The sequence below is a fragment of the Haemaphysalis longicornis genome, unplaced genomic scaffold (genome assembly GCF_048455015.1).
Source record: "Haemaphysalis longicornis isolate Haplotype H1 unplaced genomic scaffold, Haemaphysalis longicornis Haplotype H1 scaffold_14, whole genome shotgun sequence".
Lineage (NCBI taxonomy): Eukaryota > Metazoa > Arthropoda > Arachnida > Ixodida > Ixodidae > Haemaphysalis > Haemaphysalis longicornis.
This window is the reverse complement of record NW_027526245.1, coordinates 30502243-30522419: the sequence shown is the minus strand read 5'-3', so window position 1 is coordinate 30522419 and position 20177 is coordinate 30502243. Positions and strand designations below refer to the sequence as shown.

Sequence of the window (20177 nt, the reverse complement as noted above, 5' to 3'; positions counted from 1 at the left end):
GTTCAATACTAGCGCTGCTTAGGACAGGCACAAAAACCTTATTAGGCACAAAATAATTTTTTTTCTGTTACAAGTGGTAACTGTCCCAGGAAATATTCCCCTCTCTGCTTTTCGTCCACCAGTATTCTAATCAGTGACCAGAAAAGGCTACCTTAGCGTTGTGCGCCACCTGGTGGCATGAACAGAACTAAATTACACAACACAACAAACTGCACTGTATATTGGCAATAAATGACAGCACACAAAAGGCGCCTTTTGATGTCCTACCTGTGGAGGCTATTTTCGAAGGATAACTATTAATATGGATAACAAGCTTGATGTGGTTACAAAAAAAAGTTGTAGACCGCAAAGGACGTTGTAAGAGTCGGCATCGCGTATTAAAATATCCAACACTTCGGTGCCAGTCGAGTGAACGAATCGTGCTTTAGCGAGTTACACACGGTCTCTGGCTGTCGTAGTTGTGCCAAGTCATCAAGAAAGCAGAGCTATCGCAATAAAAAAATAAAAAAAAACACAGCGCTAGTCTATAAAATGTACTTAAATGTGGAGAGGTTATGTTACTGTACAAACCTGTGCTGTGCTACTATCTGCGTGCCAGAAAGTATACCTGCAAGAATATAACATGCCAGCGGCTCGCTACAATCCACGTAGCAAACACTCCGCAACAGGCGCAGACCGCCTACGTCACGTCAATGCGCTAAGCTAAAGCTAATTATCTGTTCGTAATCATCGGGCCTTGTAAGCTAAACGCATGTGCTTTACGCTGACACGTGCGCCGTTATGCCGCAAAAACAATGCTCTTGCTGCTAATTTCTTGTTCTTGTTGTGTTCTTGCTGCTTATTTCTTGTTCTTGCAATGTTCTTGCTGCTAATCCACTTCATCTATGTGCGCTACGCAGAAAGCACGCAAATACTCATTTATGTTGCTTTTAACTTACAGCAGAATGAAATGAAAAAACGCAGATTTACTAAATAACAGTTTGGCAAATATAATAACCGCCATGTCTCGTCAAGAGACATGACATAACTGTTGCACAATTTCTTGCATAATTTGTTCGACAAGCTACTCGTTCGTTGTTTTCTAGCTCAATCGCATTGGGCTTCATGGGATATGCTCCTTCCAAGTACCGCCATCTACGCGGTATCGCCATGCCCTGACTGCGTCTCTGGACACAGCGAACGAACGTCAACGACTTAAATATACGAGCTATCAACACCCGATTTCAGATACGTTCCGATTGCTTCGATCGCGAATTGGTTGGTTGGTGCAACCATTCAAGGACTCCGGTGCATCGCTGCGTGCCAGACATCGCTACGCCTCGGACATCGCAACGCCTTAACTGTTTCACCCATTGCTAGACACCTGAGCTGCCCTCACTTGCCCTTGCGCTCCCCCTCCCAACACAGACTTAAACTGCACAGTTAGCCCCTCCGCACCAACCTTCATTTCATGTTTCACACTGACTTTCAATTCGTTTTAATTCCTAGTCCCCGCTTCCTCGAGATTCAATCTTCCCCACAATTTGTTTTTCAAGTCATTTTCCCCTTGGTTTCCTTCTAAAAATATGACAAGCGAATCGGTGTACATTGTCTCCGAAGTGTCACCGAGTACACGCCAGAAAAGGCGTCTTTGCGTAAGTAACAAATAAAGCTGAGTGAATTGGTAAGGGTTCATGGTGAAACAAAGCGCGGAGAAACAACGACAACGTGGAGGAGCAAATACCACTACAGAGGAACAAATGAGCACTCCGTCCCGTTTAATTTGTTCCTCCTGGTGTTGTCGTTGTTTCTTCGCGCTTCGTTTCACCATTTATGCGCCTGTACACATCATATCGTGTGCGCGCAAAACACAAAAACAAACAAACAAAAAAAGCCACGAGGAAAGCCGCCGAGGACACATGACCAGAGTCTCGTTGGCTCTGATACCTCCCCCCGTACTCTCCTCGTCTGCAGCCCTAACAGTGGCCCTGGACGTGATGAAGGGGCTCTGCTAGTCCCAATGTCGCCCCATTGAAAAACAAGCTGGCTCACTACCCCCCTCCGAGCGCCGCTGTCATACCGAGGGCACCCCCTGTGGAGGAATCGTTCCTTGTTCACTTCCGCTCACATCCTCGAGTCCGGCGACATTCTTGGATGCGAAAATTCTCGCTTTCTTCCATTATACCGGGAAGCAAATGTAAATCGGCTGGTGTGGACATAAATATAACAGGCCAAAGATGTGGTTTTGTACAGTCGTCTTCCAGTTTTCGACATCCGCATTACACTTTACAGGGGCACAAGTGGCACCTGCCCCCCCCCCCCCCTTACCGAGGGCTGGTACCCGGGGCGCAGGGCCCCCCGGCACCTCCATTAGCGATGCCACTGGCTCCAATGCACTACGCGAAACAATCCCCGCAGCCGTCTGGGGGGAGCTGCGGAAACCACTGATCTCTACTTAGTTGCTGCTGGATGGCGCTTCGCCGCTGTCGCGGCCGGGCGCGCGCACGGCGACCGGAAGTTCAACGGCTCGTCCCGGAAGTCGGGCGTCTGCTACATTTCTCAACCCGTTTTGGCAAAATGCCAAGCCGCATTTTGGCATTTTGTTCTCACTTTATTGCATTTTGGCGATACACATAGCGTTCAGATCGCAACTTATGCTATACCGAAACATGCGACGTTAAGATGAAGCAGCATTTAATGGCGAAAAAGAACGAAAATGTCACTTGGGTCTTAATTTGAGAGGAGACGACGCAGCTCGAACGGTATTTATGCTAGCGAGTGAAATTTATGATTAGTGTTAAGATGCACGTCTTACAATAAATTAACATTCGTGAAGGGACTTCTATTAGTCGAAAACAATAAATTAATAGTCGTGAAAGGACTTGGATTATCTGAAAACCAACTAGCTAGACGTGTTCGATATCATCACGGAGGAATCTGCCTGAAACAGAAGAACCGATTTCAGGTTTGCAACGTGCCGACAAAAAAAAAAAACCTGAAAATGACTGTGCGCAGCTTGCTCCTGTTTTACCTTTGAAGGTCAGTACATCGGAACCGTTTACGGTATGAATTCAAGCATATTAGTGTTTGGGAATAATACCCTTAGTATCGTAGACAGCTATCATGGCACCACTGAGATACATAATGCAGATAGCAGCATTTCAAAAATCGAAAGAAAAATTGGGTAATTAAAATTTAAGACCTCGCGCTTTGTAACGTAATGGAGATGTTTTTCCAATTGCATTATACTGCTTACAGTACATTGTTTCACAGCTTCTTACAGCTCCATGTTGATTTTATTGTGCACCGAGCTAATTTGTAGGGCGGCATATTTAAAGCGACTCTGCCAATATACTACGAAAGAAGGTAGCGCCCATGCAGGAAATTTCAGTGTTCAATAAACGTAGCATCAACTGCAGGAGAAGTTATACGAACGCTAAACGAGCGAACTGCGATGGCCGAGCAGTGTTCTTTTTTTTCAGGGCCGCTATACCAAAATGCCGAGCCATGACGTACTATACCTTTTCGAGATGCTTCGGAAAATAAAACAACGTGGGCACGGCGTCAGGCTGTAGCCGAGTTCGTGCGCCCGTTTTGTCAAAACAGTTGTCAGTAAAGTGGTCAACGCGGAGCCTGCTGCCTGGGGATTGAGGCCATTTATCCCTTCTTAAGTCTGCCACCCAACGCCGGCACAAATCCGGCTTAGAGCGAGGGAATCTACGTAACAAGAGCCACAGCTTAAAAAGGAAACAGATATGACATTGCCGTTTCGCTGCGTAGCACGCACGTCATATAGAATATTGTAATATTTCCAAGTGGAACGAATTCTCTGGTGTGCTTGTGCGGTTGACGAAGCAACAAGCAGGCATTTTTCGCAGAATGCGCGCGAAACCAGCCCATACGTAGCATGAGCAGTGCTGAAACCGCGGCCATTTTCCCGACTTCAGGGACGAGTGCTCGAACTTCCGGCGGCCGCGCGCCGGACAGCTCGAAGCGCCATCCAACAACTCTAGCGGAGATCAGTGGCGGAAACGTTCCCCAAAAACGCTGCAACACCAAGTTGCCTCCCCGAGCGAAGGGATCCCTAAAGCAGTTCAACACATTTTGGGGACTTCTACGCCGCACGAAGCACCCCGCGAGTCACAAGATATGGCCTACTCCGCAGCTGTTCATCAACGCCGCCTACTTCGTCGTAAGGAGACCCCGCCGTACCGCCGTCCACTGTCGCCCGCCCGACCCACTCTAGTCTAAACCAGGCGCCGACGTATGGCAAACTCCCGAGAATCGTCCGTTGTGCTACCTCTGCGGAGAGGCCGACTACGTGTACCGTCGCTGCCCATATAATAGGCTTGGTTTGCGAGAGTTCTACACCGACGCACCATGCACCTACCAGGGCAACGCCCTACTGAGATCGAAGAATACCTGTCCAACACCAACTGAGGTCTAGCGCGCATCAACCGTTCGCCGTTGCGCTACCCATACCTATAGCGAAGCCGTCGAAGCAACGCTGACTTCACGCGTTTGAGGTCCCCCAGCCCTCGTAAGAGAAACTGAAAGCAGCAACTTCTGCAGGGGACGTTTCTCTACGGTGAAAACCCGGAAGCCCTCCATCAACGCAAGGACCCACCGAAAACCGTATTTCATGACATGCCCTATGCCTGTTGACCCGATCTAACCCTGACGGGACTTCTGAACACGACGACCGCCACACGGCGCGACGCGTACCCGACATGACCGAGACTGTCGCTTACAAGACGACGACAACGACGACGCCTAGTGCCCGACCGTCAACACATACACGCCGAGATACTGTGCCCCGACGCACCCGGAACTCGAGGGAGGCGGCGTCCAACGTCCGGTTGTCCATCGACGGCTTTTATGTAGTCGTCCTCATAAGACACGGGAGCCGACTACTCAGTATTGAGCGGATCATTCGCGTCTAAACGGAAGAAAGTTACGACCAGATGGGACGGTCCACACATACGCACAGCGGGAGGCCATGTCGTAACGCCAACGGGAATGTGCACCCCGCTCGTCACCACAGACGGAATCACGTACCCCACTGCGTTCGTCATTTTGCCTAACTGCTCCCGTGACGTAATACCGATAATGGGCTTTTTGACTGACAACGGTGCAATTTTCATCTGCATAACAAGTTGGTAACTTTTTCCTCCGATCGCTCCATGAAGCTGGAACCGAACCCCGAACACAGTGCGGCTGTAAGGATCGCCGATGATCATGTCACCCTGCCACCCCGCGCAAGCTTGATCACCGTGTCCTGTGGAGATGCTGTTCCTGACGGCGACGCTATCGTAGAGTAAACAAAGGTTGCTTTTTGACCGCGGTGTCTCCGTCGCAAGATACACTGCGCGCTTCAAGCAACGCCAATCCCACGTATTAGTCACTAATTTCGCAGAGGAGTACCAGAATTTAAACAAAGGCGCTGCAATTGCGTTCCTCGAAGAAACTCAAGAAGCAAGTGACGTGATCGCGGTCGCCGACTTTGAATGCGCACCCGAAGACACTTTCAAGCTTCCGCACCCCTTCGATGTGAATCCGGCGCTACCGCAAGAAGAACGGAACAAATTATTGGCTTTGCTTCGTCGCTACAGCGAGTGTTTTTTGTCGAACACATAATTAGGTCAGACGCCTCTCGCGAACCACCGAATAATAACTCAAGATGGAGCCCGACCTACCCGAAAGTCATAGCGCGTTTCTTCATGCGAGCGGGAAGTTATCAGGACACAGGTGGGTGACATTATACAGCCATCAAAAAGCTCCTGGGTGGCGCCGACACTTTAAGAAAAAAGACGGCACATTAAGGTTTACGCTGACTACCAGCGATTGAACACAATCACCAAAAAGGACGTGTACCCCCTATCACGAAACGACGCCGCCCTTGACCACCTCTGCCATGGTGTATCTAAAGACAGGTACTGGCAACTAGAAGTGGACGAGAGAGACCGAGAGCAGACTGCATTCACAACCCCGGACGGTCTTACAAGCTCAAGGTGATGCCGTTGGGGCTGTGCACGGCACCAACAACTTTTCAAAGAGTCATGGACGCCATGCTAGCTGGCCTGAAGTGCCACACCTGCTTCGTGTACCTTGACCACATTGTGGTATTCGACCGGACTTTCGACGAACACCTTGCAAGGCTGGAGTCTGTAATCGAGGCCATTACTGTTAACCATTACTGTTAACAGTTAGCACTGCGGCCGGGGTTAACACAACACTGAAGTTAACACTAAAGTACCGCGTCACGTACGAAGAACCCGAGTTCTTGGGCTACCTAGTCAACGCCGCGGAAGTCCTGCCTGACCCTGCGAAAAACTTCCGCCATAGCGAACTTCCTGGGGCTGAAAGACAAGAAGGGCGTTCGAAGATTCCTTTGACTATGCACGTACTGCCGGAGCTTTGTCCCAGACTTCGCACGCATTGGAAAGCCACTCACGCGCTGGACGGAAGGTAGCGCCCCTTTCAGCTGGGAAAACGCCCCAAGAAGCGTCATTCTGCGAGCTGAAACAACGCCTGCAAAGACCGCCTGTGCTCGCTCATTTAGACTAAAATGCCGAAATAGAAATGGATACAAACTCCAGTGCTATATGCCTGGGTGCCGTCCTCCTCCAAAGTCAAAGCGGTTGGGACAACGTAATCGCCTAAGCAAGAAAGAAGAGAACAACTACTCAGCCTCGCAATTATATGGGCCATTTAGACGTTGTGTCATACCACTAAGCGCTATGTTGTCTCCCCAATTTGAAGGACCCATCTGCCCTTTTGGTAGGTGGAGCTTAATTGCTCCTGCCCTCACAAAAATGAATTACGAATTTCTGAAGAGTTTTCACGGAGATCTTATGGAGTCACAAGAAATACTACAAAAACTCATCAGGAACTCTGCGATTATAGAGTTGTCCCCAAAAAATCTACAAAATCTAGCTACTTCTCCACAGAAATTCATTAAAAGCTAACTCTTCAACACCTCTATAAATATTCTGTAGAATTTCTACAGTCACTTTTCCATAGAATGTCTGTGAACTTAAACAACTGAAGTCCTCTATAAAGACTGTAGAATTTTTGTGACTTCCCCATAAAAGTTTATTAAGAGCGGACTCTTGAACATCTCTATGAATTATCTGTCGAATTTCTACCGTCACTTGTCCATAGAAACTCTGTGAACTTAAACAACTCAAGGCCTCTACGAGGACTCTCTAGAATTTTTGTTGTGACTTCCCCATAAAAGTTCATTAAGAGCAAACTCTTCAACATCTTCATGAATATTCTGTAGAATTTCTACCGTCACTTCTCCATAGAAGCTCTGTGAACTTAAACAACTCAAGGCCTCTATGAAGACTCTGTAGAATTTTTGTTGTGACTTCACCATAAAAGTTCATTAAGATTCCACTCATCAAAGCCTCGAAAAAGACTATAGAATTTCTACAGTTAGTTCTCCATAGAAACTCTGTAAACTTTAACTCAATTATAAGCCAGCTCCCCACCACTTCTATTGTTTGCCATCGTAACTCGTGTGTACCAGCGGCCGTCCTTCCATCCAGGCAATACGATACACGCACGCACACACACGTACACGCGATTCACGTGTCGCGCGAGCGTCGGCGTTGATCGGCGCCGCCGCATCATCACGCAGGAAAGCTGCGAGAAGCCGCAACCACATGCAAACGCATGGAACAGGTGAAGTCATGCGTCAACCGCTGCGTCGACGAACGTTGCTGGGCACGTTTCAATGAACTCGATCTGCACGATTTTTAAATTATTTTTGATCGTTTATGAGCAGTTATTTCAACTGTTTAAATGCAGTAATTAGCATTTTAGACTTGCCATACAAAATGCACTTTCTTTGCTCTACTCATTCTTAAGAATGCTTGCGGGACATTTTTGAAATGTTGCAAAATGTATTTCAAGTTATCACAGTCAAATCTGAACAAAACAACACAGCCTCATGAACAAAGACGCACTTCGAACAAATTCCTTACAACTTGATGTCCTACCTAGAAGCAATGAACAGACTGCTTCATGAATTTAAAGCGTGAGCAAAACAAATTTTCAGCGCTCCTTGCTACCGAGTTTAGTCCGACATCACTTGTAGATTAAAAGACAAGGTGTCCTGGTACCCTTTGTTTACGCCAGTACGACAAAGGTGATCTAGCTATCACCAAAAAATAACCACGAGTTTGTGTGAAGATTAGAACCTTTGAACTTCAAAACAGTAGCCCAATACCGAACCTCACGGAAGGAGGCAGGTACTTAGTGCAGAACTTTATATACAAGCGACGTTGCCAACGACCCTTGTTTTTTTGGGGGGAGGGGGGGGGGTATTGTCGTCAAATCTAAACAAAATAAGATAGGATGATGAACGAAGACGGAATTAGCACAACTTTACTTGCTACTTGATTTAACCTGAGTGTTATGTACCGACTGCATCTTCATAAATTCAAAGTGTCAGCAAAGCAAATTTCGGGGCTGCCTTGATACTGACGTTACCGTCGAACGTCACTTGTAGGTTAAACTGCAAGGTACTCTGCCTTTATTTTTTTTTTTTGCCTTGAAAAAGAAAAAGCCGATGACACCCTCATTGCAAAGAAAAAACAGTGAGGTTTTCCCACGATTCGAACCAAGGACTTTCAAAACATAACGCAATCGGCCAAGCTCCCAACCACTCGACCACGCCGAAAGGTACACGACGAAGCAAGAATTTGGTACCCTAACAGAGGCTGCCAACGAATATTTTCCGGTGATTCGTTTTGGTCGTATTTGACAAATTTCAGCAGTGATAACGCTTGTTTCTTCCGCACCGATCTTGGAGACAAGGCCAATTATGCTAATACTGCGAGTGATGTAACCAAACCTCCCTTATTTGAGCCAAAAAAAAGCTATCGCGCTTCATCGGTCCTCTTATGCAAGCTACGGTAGCCGTGAATGAAATTGAATGCCGCGCTAGATTTCTGGCGTTGATAAACTTTGTTCGTTACTCACCGATCTTGCAGACATGCCCATCATGCTAACACTACAAGCGATGTAGCCAGAGCCCCCGTATTTAACTCACAAAAAGCTATCCCGAACCCCCGATCGCCCCGATGAAAGCCAAGCTAGGCTAGCCACGAAGGAATGCGCACTTTCGAACAGAAATAGCTTGTAATTTGCCTCAAGGCACCGATTACCTCAGGTTAAAAAGAAATTGATTGTTTTCTGCGAAAGTAATGACCCCAAACCACGAGATGGACATGGAATCCGGACGATGTCGCCTGCTTTCGTATGCATTCTGGCGCTGCGTTGACGCTGATATCTGGCGAGCATAGACGTCGGCTTAACTCCCGCGTAAGCTCACGTCGCCGTGAATTTTGCCGACGCCGTCACCGCGGGGCGATGTAGACGCCGAAAGAGCGGAAAATACGGTGCAAGTGGTTACGGCCTCAGAACAAACCGTAAAATTACGGCGCCCGCAACCCCACGCCAGCTGTATTTCCACCGTAGACCCTGAAATTGCCGTAACTGTCGGTACAATTAGTGTTTCTTTTAAAAAAAAAACCACGCTCAAGCTTTTCTTGTATATAATTGGCAACTAATATCTGTATTTACCAAAAATTTGGGCATCTATTTCGCAACGCGTTTTTATCAAGGTGGGTGTCACTTCAGGAACCAGTTTTCCTCTCGGACGAACATGAGACAGGAAAATGCTGCGCAGCGAGCACGACCGTCCTATCTGCACTCCGTATCGGTGCGCGTGCTACTGGCCGGTGACGTCACGAGCGTGCACGCCTTCAACTTTCGTTGTTTCGGTGATTTGACTACCATGGATTTATCTACCGGACGAAGAAATACTGCGAAGTAGTGAAGGTAAGTGAGTACTAGTGAACTTTGTTTTCTTGTCATATGTATTTATCGTAGCAGAGTTGCTCTCGAACTGCGGTCCGCGTAAGCGGTTAGCCCTAACGATTTCATTTACTCGCTTTGTGCGTTGCGCAGATCTGTCGGTAGACCTTTGTACCTGGCTGCTGCGTGTGTAAACAGAATCAGTTCTCGCGCAATTTCTAGCTCTGTGTTCGGTGAAGTGTGTGGGTCCTGTTATGCTTTGCTAGCCGAATGTTTTGATATGAAGTGAAATAATAGAAGCTGGAGAGTGCGAATATATGTGCGTGTGCGAATATATGTGCGCGTGCGAATGTAAGTGCGTGTATGGATTACACGCACATCGTGTACTTTTAGCGTGATATTATGTGCTCTTTGTTTTTATTTCGTTTCAGCAGATGCCGTTTTTTCCAGCATAATAGTTTTCAGTTGAAAAACGTGCACAATAAATTGAATTATTGCCGTGCGTGTAGCATTAGAATAAAATTATAAATCGGGTGATTTTCGAGCGTACAGCATTAGATTAAAATGCCATCTGGATGTTTTTCTCGCGTTTCCATTGAATGATTAATCTTTTTGAACGCTCAGTTTGGTCGTGAAATGTTGGAATAAACAAAGTGTATGGAACCCGAATTTATTTGTAACGTCAGAACTACACGCATGTCGTAAGTGGTACAGTAGTATGAGTAGCGCTGGTTGCGCTTCGTACTCATACTGTATCATCGCAAACGTAAATTAACCATTCAGAACCAAGTAAAAATATTCAAGAATGGCCATTAAATTTCTGTCACTTACGGAATTTCCAGCTTAATGAATTTTAGTGTGCAACAAACCTTGGTGATCAGAGTAACGCAGAATTTGGGATTTCGCAGGTTGAAGGCAGAGTACGATTCTGGTGTCTGGCCTGTCGTTTGCTAATAACTTACATGTTGCAGGCTGCTGAGTGGTGCGACTTGCATTCAAAATGACTTATTAGTGCGGCCTACTTCAAGGACCGAGGCTGTTTCCTCATCGGGCATCACCGACTGTTTGTCAGTCTATGCAAAAGTGGGTGAACACGTTTGTTTCATAGTTTTTACGGACCTCGTCTTGCTGTTACATGCACAACGAAATTTCAGTATCTGAAGTCGGCATTTTTTTCGCTAGGGACTCCTTAGAAGGTGTTTAAGCAGTCTTACACCAGTGCGTTTTTGGTGACTATTTATGCAGATTAGATTTTTTTCGACACAACGTAGCACTGCGAATGCTTCAGGTAGATTTACAATCTAAACAACGCAAAGTACGAGCTGACTCTCATTTGTTTATTCCACACTAAATGTATGTATATAATGAACTTTTGTGGAGACGCAGATGTGCTGCTGAACCTCGAATGATGCCAACCATTTCGTAAGGTTCTTTTGGCCACAGCCGCCAATTTTGGAATGAAAGAAAAAAAAAACCAAAGTGCCGGTACTTTACTACTGCACCCCTAAAGACCAGCTATAGCTTCAGCGCGTAAGAACCCCCAAGTTGAATTTATAAAGGCAGATCATCCCTCTCGTCAACCGAAGCAGTGCGCGTAATGATAAAAAACTCAAATACGCATGAAAAAATTTCAGACCGATTCAACTTAACAGTAGTGCCCTGCTGAGCATCCCTTCATAAAAACTAATGACCTTGTGGGCTGGTTGGTATCTGTTTTGCCCTAAAATGCTAGCCGCACTGAATTGCTGGTCTCGATTGCACGCCCCACAAAGGGAAGGAAATGGGGGGCAAGTGGGCCAAATCGCAATTTAGCTGTCGCAAGTGGTCAGTGCCCATTTCGTTGGCGATATCATTAATGCATTGTGTGACGCACAGAGAGAAAAATAAACCTTGGTTCAACATCTTACACAAATTTGTTTCTTCTTTTGGATGCACATAGGGATGTCGGGAAAAGAGGCGTTGCCTGTTCGAAATGCGTGGCATTATTGAAGCATTTGGGCACCGGTCCGATATTTCGGTGCATATATACATTCTTTGTGTTGATGAACAGCTGAGCATTAGCACTTGTTCTTGTCCTGTGTTTTTACAATTGTGAGCTTAGGTCCAATTTTCATGCTGATTTTTTTCATGTTTTACAAGCGGCAATTTGCCTGGTAACATATTCTTTTGCTAGAAAACTTTTTCAAGCAAGTTATGGCTTTTTGCAAAATTTACTTGGATTTATTGCTGTGTTTATTAGGGTTGACGGTTGACGGGATTTGACTACTGTATTTAATGTAAATTGTGAGCACTTTCTACTTAGTATTTAGTGCCAGTGTACGTTTGGCTGCTCCAATACGAGCATGAACAGTAAAGAAAAGGAAATATTTAACATACATATATTCTGTGGGCGTGTGAAGTTTGGTTGGTTGTAATTGCCAGTTGACGACTTACCCGTAGCTGTGCACGTTGATAGGGACATTTCAAACTTGAAAAATTACTCAAAAAATCTTTGTTGTCTTTTTTGCTGCTATTAAAGCTATAAATATGACAACACGCATTATCCGTACGTGTTTCTGTTCAAACTTCCTTGACAGATCTCTTCATACAAAGTAAGCTGTTAGTATAGCTCAAGCTCTGAAATATTTGGTTCAATGCTTATTTAAAAATTTTTGGACAGAACTCCTTGTTAGGGACTTTCACGTAGTGTGTAACAATTGTAGTGTATTCGTCTTCATTGCGTTTCTTGCAATTGTCCATGTCTATATCCTCAGCACAAAACCGACAGGACAGAGGGAAAACAAAACATGGGACACGCTCTGAATGTCAACTAAAATAAACTTATTGGAGTTGCAAAAAAATGTATACCCAGCATGCATACAAAAAATGAGAGAAACTTAACCCAATAATGCCCGAGGCTTTCATTGGGTTAAATTTTCTTTTTGTGCATCTATTGGCGGCATATTTTTGTGTAACTTCAGAGCCTGTCCTGTGTTTTCTTGTCCCTTTGTGCTGTATGTTTTATTATTATTTACCTTATCATTTAGGAACATTACTACAGTTTTACATTTTGGTTTGTTGGCACTGCTCATGACAAAATAGTTCACCCCGTTGCTTATTTTTGCTCTGCTTTGGCTCACGTCTTCCCACACGAACAGCATCCTTTGTTTTATTTTTGTTGTATTTGGCACCCTTTACGGCAGCGCAAGGCAGGTCGTTTTCTGTGCCGCTTAGTCTCTGCTCCTTTCAACAGTTTTTTAACCTGCATTACTTTGTTCGTTGAAACGAACCGAACATACTTAAGGAAGCTCTGTAACTTTTCTTTGAGCATTTGTGTTTTTCCTTATGTCTGCCCAAGGCCGCCTTGCCAGCATACTAAGCAGTGTTGACATGAACCACGCTACCAATGGTAGTAGGTTGGAAGAGTTTTGCTTATATGTATTTCGTCTTCAGGCTAACTATTATGGAATGTCCATCATGGAATTAGTGGTTTTTTGCAGTGGAAAAAGCTGCTGTTGTAAAAAACCATGAATGAAAATTTGCTCGAAGCCGTACAACACTACGTGTCGCTAGCCATAGAATACTATGCATTCAAAATAGCTGACATCTGAGCATAAATGGTCCATCAATTACGGCAACTTGTTTCGTACACATCGTTCAGAACAGTGGTTGTTAATGTGGATAGTATTTTGGATTTTTCTCGTCTATCAAAGGAATAAGCGGGGGATCAACATGTTCACCCGCTTAAGCGGGGGATGAAACTTTCCTTCGCACGTCTCAGCAATGAATGAATTTGAAAGCTAAAAAAACTTCGAGGCATTGAAAAGGCATTGCAAAATAGCTGATGGTGTTTGATAGAGAGCAGACATCGAGGCTGCATAATAGCTGCTTACAACAAAATAATAATCAGTACTTTTTACAGTTAGTGAACCTCCCTTGTAGCCGCGGTCCTGTGGACATCTATATTGCCTAAAACATATTGTTGGGCTTCTCATTGTGTGCTAGCAACTTACAACTGCACAAGACATGACAACGGACATAGGCAGAGAATGAGTGACAACCGCATAGGTGTCCTGTGTATACAGGCACACAAGTTATTTAGGTGTCCAAACATTATTCATAAGTGAACTCAAGTCATTGGTACTTTTATTGCATAGCTTTTTTTGGCTGGTAACCTGTCATTCTGGGGATTCAGATGAAACTATTAGCCTTCAGTCATTTTTGCTGGTGCCGAACATCTAGTGACATGAGGTGGCTTTTTATACGAGATCATGTATATGTAAGCAAAATCTTTTGAATTACCACCACTGCTGGTACGGTTCATGTAAAAATAATTCAGCACACATCCAACCTTAAAAAATTCAAGCAATGACACAAGTGTTCAAATGAGAATTCGTGTATTCATGATAAGAATTTATCATCACATTAGCATTTAAGGAAAATAAAAATGGGCTAAATATCAGCATCGAAGAGAGTAAAACGAAAAACAGAACTTCAGCAAAAAAAAGGATATTTTTTAAAAAATGTTATTTTTGATATGTTGTATTCTGACATCAGTTTGCTTTTTATTTCTTTCCAGCCTGCACATGTGCCAAGTTTGCGGTGCCACAGCAGCTAATCAAGGTGACCCGCTTGTCCGTAGTGTCACGGGATATCAAGGCTGTCAGTCAGTCAGCCGCATAGCTCTGTCTCAAAATTAAATCGATCGTGAGTCGCTGAGTTTTGTCTCTGCTTATATATTTCAGAAGCTTTGACTGGCTGGCCTTTCAGCTACCTGTCGCTGCCTGACTAAATTTATGTGTCACTATTACTGCTGCCGATTTACATCTTGTGACACTGCCGAAAATGCCACGATTTTGCCCAATAACACTTACTTGCAGCAAAGCGTAAAATGTGTAATTATGTATCAATTTGCTGACCCAAAATATTCACATAGTTCAAGAAACGCATTAAAAAATGGCTAGAACTTGTCAGAAAGTACGCAGAAATAAATGAAGAAGCTCCGAAGAATACGTCATGAAGTACATAAGATATCATAAAAGCCATAGAAGTGCATCAACAAGTACACATAAATCTACTTAAAAAGGCTGCAAAAATACATCAGAGGTTCTTCAGAAAATCACTCGTCAAACTCTCTACAGAAACTACGTGGCCAAATACTTGTTGAAACACGTCAAGAGCTAGTCAAAAAAAATCTTCACAAACTCTACAAAATCTCTATACAAGAGGAAGACAAAACTGTACAGAAATACATCAAAAACACCACAGGATTTTTTGTGGGGGTACGACGGACGCACAGAAGGGATGCTTTATTTTCAGCGGTCCCAAACAACCCCCCTCCTCTTGCGCCACGCTTCCACCGTGAATTGGGCTTCGTCGCCGAGTGACAAGGGCGGGAACATCCCCCCGCATTCGGCCTTGTAGACTGGCCTCGTCCTGAAGCACAGCATGGCGTCACCCAAGAGCGGGCCGTGCATGATGGTGTTCACTCTGGGAAAGAAGAGAGCACAATTGGTCTGGAAGTTTCCCATCAAGCATGGAGCCCGTATTAGCGAGTTACGGTAGAGGCGAGAACCGGCCCCAGTGCAGTACTCGGTAGCCGACCGGCGCTACTGAGCGTTCGCAGTGGCGGAAAAACTGGTTGCGCGCATGCGCAGGTGTACCAGGTAGTGTACCGGGACCGGCTCTCCACTCTAGCACAACTATCTACGTCCCTTGCACAGCTATCGAGTGAAACAAATTGTTTTCCTACCGCGGGCGTTCCTAGGTAGCGTATCTTCCACAACGGTAAGATGGCGTCACCCCTCCATTCTCTCTTCTTTCGTACTCATCTCGCCTCTGCCTTCCTACTCCCTTCTCCTCCCTTCCCGCTCTCCACCTCGTATCATTTTCGGTCCCTCTCCGCACAACATTGTTCTCTCCTCTTCCCTCGAACCACCCAGTGGCCCCATTCGGGTGACGACGTTCAAGAAATGCCACTATGTTTACGATAACCTGCAGTACCAGTCGTACGCTTTTTACTTATCTTCCACTTTTGCTCTCCATGAAACAGCTGCGGACATGATTGGATTTGGGCATCCTGCAGGGATTCTGGAAGGGGGTTAAGGGGGGTTCGAGCTCTCTTGACTTCATTAAAAGCTCAGCCTACCCAAGGGTTGGCATGATACGGCTGAGTCAGGGCTCTAGTATTAAAAAAAACATTTGCCCGGAGTGGTCCAAAGCCCGAGCCTATTTGCCAGAAATATACGCACAGTTTGTCAGGTTCGCTATGCTTTTATTGTATGCTTCGTCCCCTCGTATGACTTGCGGCTTACACGTTACTACCATTATCATTTCGTTGTTTCTGTAAGGGATAAGAAATGATCTCCTTCCTGTAATTTTATTCGCGGTGTTGATTGTATACGACGCGTTAACGTCCTTGCAAGCGCTTTTTGAGTGCCACTCAGAACTTCGGCTGTTCTTCCCTAATCGAATAAACGGATTCCTTAAACATTACATTATGTAGAACATTTGAAGTGCATAAAAAAGTTGTTCCTTAGAATCAAATATTTTGGGAATAAATATCAACTTGGGAAAGTCTCGGAAGCCACCTTTGCTTACTTTTCGGACACCAAAATAAACCACCCTGTGGTTTCTATGGTACCACAAAATGCAAAAAGAAAAGGCACAAGGTTGAGCCGCATCTGAGCAGCAGAATCGAAAAAAAGTGCGCTTAAACTTAACCTTATCGTCAACATCATCGTCGTCGTCGTCGTCCTCATCATCACCAGGGAAGAAACGCTCATGCCGCATTTGCAAAAGTGTGGAGGAGGACAAGGGTCTTTTTTCACACTCTTCGGAAGGGACTGGCAGCCGCGTTTTAGCAACGGGGCCGAAGACCGTCCCAAGCAGGCCCTCCGTCACTGCGTAGCCCAACCGGTAGCAAATGGTGGCAGGCGGATACAACGCCGCTTGACCCCTCCGATGCACTCGCAGCCGTTACTGTAGACTGCCAAGTTACTGCGGCCGCCTCTATTTCTGCCACCTCTCCGGAGAAGGCCGCTTTCGCGCTTGCCATGACCCACTCCCCTACTCACGATTGCGAGTGACCCTAAAATCGATATCCGCAATTTCAGCGCTGGTACGACCTTCCCTACCGCCCTTGCCATCTTCTCCACCCGACCCCCAACGCACGGCCTGGGCACCTGCACGTGTTACGAGGCAGCCAAGACCAGTGCTCCAGGAATTATCCACGGATCTCTGGCCACTCGGAAGCCACAATCGCCGGAGCCACCGCACTGCTGCCGCGACCGCCTCCTCACTTTTCATGACATTACGTCACACTATCGTCTCGAACGACTCCTCTAGCCTTCTTTCCCACCGCTCTACTCACGGCACCGAGACGTCTTGTGGCGTCAGCTTCAGACCCGCACATTTTCTCATCCACCCCGCCCTCTACCCTCCCTCGTCCTTTCTGCGCTGAAAGAGCTGACCTGAATGTGGGCATGCCCCGAACGGCCCTCTCCTAAATTTCTCCAAACAACTCCATCTGAGCAGTGAAAGGCTGCCCTGCACAGCTCAACGCCTTCAACCCAAGACAAAGTCTTCGACTGAGGAACTTGTGGCAACAACATACAATCTATGGGCTTTTCCAACCGTTCCCCGCTGCTTTTTGTCTGTCTGACAAAACCTCTCTCCACAGCCACCACGAAGCAGAGGAGGGTGAAGCGAGCAGGTGTGTGCGTGCAAAATACCAGAAAAAAAAAGGGTGGCCTCCGGAAGGGGCGTTTCCGGTTTCAGTACAAGTGACATCAGCGCCTTTGGCAAGCCTGACTCAGTTATTTCTTACTTTGGTGAGGCCACAAATGCCGGCGCGACCATGACAATAAAATGTAGCTCCAACTTTTTCCTCCCGCTCGAAGGCGTACGGTGACCAGCGGCTACAAATAAAGAGTTATAGCAGAGCGGAGAGCCGGTCCCGGTACGGTACCCGCTTCATCTGCGCATGCGCACAACTAGTTTTTCCGACACTGCGCACGCGCAGTAGCACCGGTCGCCTACCGGGCACTGTACCGGGACCGTTTCTCCGCTCTGCTATAACCCTTTAATATCTTGCGTACGACCGCAGTCACTCACGTGACCCGGAAATGAGTCCAGAAGGCAGGCTTTTTATGGACGGAGGCTGTCAGCACAGTTTAAACAAATGGCGCAGGGACTAGTCTGAAAGTCTCAAGGCCGTGGTTGTTTGGCTCTGGGACCTTGTGTGGAAGATAACTGCGAACGATATCCATATTTCGAAATCTTTCCCTATCGACGCGTTTGTTCCCACTAAAATGTGCGCCGGGAACTTCCAGATGGGAAAGAGTTTGCGGAAAAGCTTCAGCGACATGGCATGCACCAGAGTCACCCGTATAGGAATCAATTGTCATTTCAACGAGCAGTGATATCTACCGGTATTTTCATTAGCAAAGTGTGCAACACGAGGAGTAAACATCTTTGTTGAGCAGTGCGCCCTGGGGATTGATTGAGTGATTGTAGGGTTTAACACGCCGACGCAACGAAGGCGATGAGGCATCCCGTAGTGAAGGGCTCCGGATTAATTGTCACCACCTGGGGATCTTTAACGTGTGCCGAAATCTCGTACACACGGGCGTTTTCGCTTTTCGCCTCCATCAGAAAAGCGCCGCCGTGGCCGGGAATCGAACCCGAGACCTCGTGCTCAGCAGCGCAACGCCTTAGCCACTGAGCCACCGCAACGGGTACTACTTGTAAAATAACAGTTGAACCCCTTTATAAGAGACACGTACCGGGAAGCAGTTTTGTCTTTTATATGAGATGTCTCTTATAAGCAGGGTACCATGTTTTCACTTACTGATCAGCCTCTAGTTAAATGTGGGCACCCTATTATTAAAATATCCTCAAAAGAATGCTAGAGGATGTTGCAAAATGATTATTTTTGTTTTTCACCACATGTTTCTACAACATTCACTCATGTTTTCCACGCCGTTTCAACAACATTCACGTTTTGTCGCTGGAACTAGAGAAATAGTCCCGAATCTTTGTTTGCTTGAAGGGTGCATTCACACTGCTCTTCACAACAGCCTCTTCGAGTTGTGTGACGAGGCCAAGAGCTTCATGGCCACTGAGCCAAAGCTGTATGTCCTGGCGAACTTGCTGAAGTGCGACATCACCTCGACAGAAGTCGGGGGTGGGGCACAATCACCTTCGCTGTCTGACTCCTCAGTGGCACTATCTTCCTCGTCTTGCTCACGCACCATTCTGAGAACGTTCTCATCAGAGAGGTCTTCTGCCACAGGAAGGTTGTAATCTGCTTCAACGAAGCCCTCCCTGGAAAGTGCGGCACTCTTCAAATTCGCTCTGAATGAGCGGCCAATGCTCCCCATTCCACGATCCTCATTCCACGATCCCTTGAGACGTCCGGCTTCTTGGGCTCTTTACCAGCCAATGATCGTCGGCATAGTCCGAGCTGGACAGTGTCTTACCCCAAGTGCTCGGGGGAGATAAGGGCAGGAGGCGTCGGTGGGTGTTGTGCAAACAGCACTAATGGCATGGCAGAGGGTACGCAAAGCCTCCTAGAAGCGGCATGGCGTGCGGCCGTCATAAATAAACCAACAGCCATTGAAACAGTACTGAGAAAGACCTTGCAAGTGCGAATGACCCGAACTTTAGGGGTTGCCTCACACTTTCCACGAATGTCAAGGCGAAAAGCCTAGTTGGCCCTTCTACTGGCGTGCGGTTGAACTTTGTGTGGTATTTTTAAGATGTTTGTTACCCGCCATGGGGGCTCAGTGCTCCTCGTCCGCGTCCTCGTGCTCGTTTTGCTGCCGAGCACGAGGACGCGGGTTCGATTTCCGGCCGCGGTGGCCGCTTTTCTGATGGAGGCCAAAAACAAAAACGGCCGTGTACGAGATTTCAGCGCACGTTAAAGGTCCCCAGGAGGTCAAAATTAACCCAGAGCCCTCCACTACGGCGTGCCTCATCACCTGCGTTGCGTCGGTGCGTTAAACCCTACAATCAATCTATCAATCTGATCAACCATTTAACTTCATTTGATAAATTACGACATTATGGTTTTCGTGGCATCCCGTTAGCCGTTTTGCAATCCTATCTTAGACATAGAAAACTATTTCCACTAGGTCCCATCAATCAACTGTCCAAAGAATGATGCAAGTAGTTCCGCAAGGAAGCATTCGTGGACCAACTTTGTGTAACATATACATAAACGACATCGTCCACATTAGCGAAAAAACAGATTTCATAATTTATGCCGATGACAGCAGTTTGTTTTTTCAGTCCCCAATTACGGCCTACCTTTCAAACTTTGCAAATGATACTCTGAGTAGTTTAGTTAATTGGAGCAAAATTAACTCTGAAAATAAACACTTCAAAAA

The 20177-nt window shown here is 46.3% G+C and overlaps 1 protein-coding gene across 1 annotated transcript in view; it reads right to left on the bottom strand.

The window, feature by feature from the left end:
* Positions 1–15094: 15094 nt before the first annotated feature.
* LOC144165223 (uncharacterized) overlaps positions 15095–20177 on the bottom strand; it is a 47959-nt gene continuing 42876 nt past the window's right edge. Inside the window, exon 7 of the mRNA XM_077695339.1 lies at positions 15095–15276. Within this exon, the coding sequence (XP_077551465.1) occupies positions 15102–15276 (175 nt within the window). The 3' untranslated portion in view covers positions 15095–15101. The remainder of the gene's footprint in view (positions 15277–20177) is intronic.